Source organism: Bidens hawaiensis, unplaced genomic scaffold (genome assembly GCF_021521415.1).
Source record: "Bidens hawaiensis isolate Kalapana, Puna unplaced genomic scaffold, B.hawaiensis_p1.1 tig00056098_1, whole genome shotgun sequence".
Classification (NCBI taxonomy): domain Eukaryota; kingdom Viridiplantae; phylum Streptophyta; class Magnoliopsida; order Asterales; family Asteraceae; genus Bidens; species Bidens hawaiensis.
This window is the reverse complement of record NW_027500120.1, coordinates 42,858-45,641: the sequence shown is the minus strand read 5'-3', so window position 1 is coordinate 45,641 and position 2,784 is coordinate 42,858. Positions and strand designations below refer to the sequence as shown.

Below are 2,784 nucleotides of genomic sequence, written 5' to 3'. Positions count from 1 at the left end.
ATTTATAGAAATTTAATGTGACAGACTGGACAAGTTTGTAAGTGCATTTAACACATGCACTAGTGGTAACTCATCTTCAAGGGACGCCTTAACTGCATAAGGCCGAGCTAGCGTAAACTAGCGAGACATACTGTTCCACCGCAAGCCACCAACGTTGTCTTTTGGCCTTTCCCGCTCCACCACACCATCCTCCTTCCCCGACACACCTTCGTTTTTTCTAATAATCGTGTGTTGCGTGACGTCTGCTCTACTCTCACCTGCAACAAATGCTCCATGTCATTGTTTGATGGCTCTGCCTGAACCCCTAATTAGCGTCTTTCATACACCCATAACACATTGCCTAAGTAAGAAGAAAATAGATGGTGGGCGATTAGAAAACCTCGCCTCTTGAATGGGAGCGACGCCTTTAACCAAATTTGTCAAAATTTAAGATTCTTTACTTGTTTAACTAAAAAGAAATAAAAAGAAGAATAAACCTAATTATATGAATTATTTTTTGTTCTTTTTTTTTATGGTTGACTTTTGACCCTCTAATTCATGCATCTCCCCTTTATGTTTTTCAGTCTTTAGTAGTCTAAATGTAGTAGGAAGGAATCAATGATTTAAGATGGGAACATGTGACTCCCTTCAAGAGCTTTCTTCATAAACGTTGCATCTGTCCCAAGTACCAACTTCATTTTACAAAAATACTTTTCTTAAACTAAACACATTTAAAAAATAAGCTTTAAGAACCTCTAAGTTACAATATACATTTGTCACGCCATACATTGAATTATTGCACCATGTATGATTGTATGAATCTACTGCGACATAATAAGAAACCTGTCAATAACTAACTAGATTAATAATTTTTATTTTAAAGTCAAGTGAATTTGTCAAATTATACGGTGACTGCATGCGCATGTGCTCTCACGTTCATCTCCCTACACGTAATCCTTGTACATACATATACAAACACTGCACTTTCCAATCATTCTACCCCATAAACCTCACACACACACAAACCTCAAACTTGTAACAATAATTTAAAAGAAAATGGAATCTGTTCTTTCCCGTACCGGTTCTGGCCCGATTTATTCATCCATGTTACCCGGTCGCTTTTCCAGTTCTCAGAAACCGGAAGTGAACAATAATCGCCCGAGTATCAGCAGAGCTATATCTGAGCCTCGGGCGATTATTAGGTTAAGATCAATCCGTGCCGGATCACAAACCTTTCCCAAAAGTTTACCGAATAACGAATTGAACAAGATTGGGGCGCATTATCAGAAAATGCTGAAGACAGACCACCCTAATAATCCTCTTCTACTCAGAAACTACAGCAAGTTCTTGCATGAGGTATATATAGTTTGATCAGTTTTGATAACTAATCCTTAAAATTGTAGATTTTATTTTTATAACAGCTAAAGTTTTAATATAAATCCGGATGTAGGCCTGTAAATGAACCAAACGAACACGAACACGAACAAGGGAATGTTTGTGTTCATGTAATTTTAACGAACATGAACACTTAATCGAACAAATATTTGGTGTTCTTGCCCATTTGTTTAAAAATTGAAAATGTTCGTGTTCGTTTATTTTAAATCTAGTTAAATATATGCCTAATGAATACAAACATAATTGAACATATATTAATCTACTTAAATGAACACAAACAAACATATACAAACGTTCATGAACATAAATGAACGAACAAACGGAACATGTGTTCATGTCTGTTCTTTTAATTAAGCGAACATAAACTTTTTGCACATGCTCGTTCGTTTATTAAATAAACATAAACGAACTTTCTGCCTGACGGTTCACGAACAATTCACCGAACGTTTTATTCATTTACAGGCCTACCCGGATGGTAAGAAACTAGACATGACGAGTCATTTAATATGGTAAATATAGGTAGAAGGAGATAATATACCGACTAAAATTTAATTAAAATAAACCCGGCTAGCAAGAAACTAGACAGGGCGAGTAGACTAATACGATGAATTTAGGTAGAAGGAGATACTGTAAAAGCCGAAGAATATTACGCAAGAGCGATACTAGCAAATCCTGGAGACGGAGAGCTTCTATCATTGTATGGGAAACTAATCTGGGATATGCAACGAAACGAAGAGCGAGCACAATCTTATTTTGATCAGGCAGTTATCGCTTCTCCGGATGATTGGTATGTTACATATCGTCGAATTAACCCTGATTAAATTGATCTGTAACTGACTAATTGTGACTTAATGACAGTATGGTGATGGGATCATACGCGCAGTTTATGTGGGAAGCGGACGAAGATGAAGATGAAGAATCTGGATCGAAGGCGTCGGTTTGTGCATCTCAAGCATTGTTAGCAGCTTTCTAAGTTTTAATCAACCTGCTGATGGATCTCATTAGGCATGTATTAATTGATATGCACCTTTAAGTATATATGGATAGATTAACAATAAGTTGTTAAGGGTTAGTAACTATGTGAAGCTAATTATTAATTATGTAGATTTGTTGGATTTTATGGACGTTTCGGGTCAAGTCAACGTGACCGACCCGAACGTGACCCGGACAGAGTTACACTGGGGGTAACGAGATAAAGGCCTACTTAAAGGTTAATTAGGCCCGACACATAAAATAATGGACAGGGTTATGGACTAGGCTTTGTTTGTTAATTGGGCACAAGCCCAATTGGTTAACTTGGATAATACCCTAATAATAATACTATATATATAATAAGATATTATTATTTTATAACAACCTTAAAACAAAAGCAACCGTAGCTGCCCACTTAAACCGGCGCCGTTTTCCGGC

At 36.8% G+C, this 2,784-nt stretch overlaps 1 protein-coding gene across 1 annotated transcript; it reads left to right on the top strand.

The window, feature by feature from the left end:
* The first annotated feature begins 895 nt into the window (after positions 1–895).
* LOC143601341 (uncharacterized) lies at positions 896–2,385 on the top strand. The gene is made up of 3 exons (XM_077078779.1): positions 896–1,335; positions 1,989–2,161; positions 2,233–2,385. The coding sequence occupies exons 1-3, from the start codon at positions 1,036–1,038 to the stop codon at positions 2,345–2,347; spliced, it is 588 nt and encodes a 195-aa protein (XP_076934894.1). The 5' UTR covers positions 896–1,035; the 3' UTR covers positions 2,348–2,385.
* Positions 2,386–2,784: the final 399 nt, after the last annotated feature.

Excerpts from the sequence above, each read along its gene's own strand:
- LOC143601341 (XM_077078779.1), top strand. The coding sequence starts at position 1,036 with ATGGAATCTGTTCTTTCCCGTACCGGTTCTGGCCCGATTTATTCATCC. Across the intron at positions 1,336-1,988 it reads ACAGCAAGTTCTTGCATGAG|GTAGAAGGAGATACTGTAAA; the intron begins GTATATATAGTT and ends CGATGAATTTAG. Across the intron at positions 2,162-2,232 it reads ATCGCTTCTCCGGATGATTG|TATGGTGATGGGATCATACG; the intron begins GTATGTTACATA and ends ACTTAATGACAG.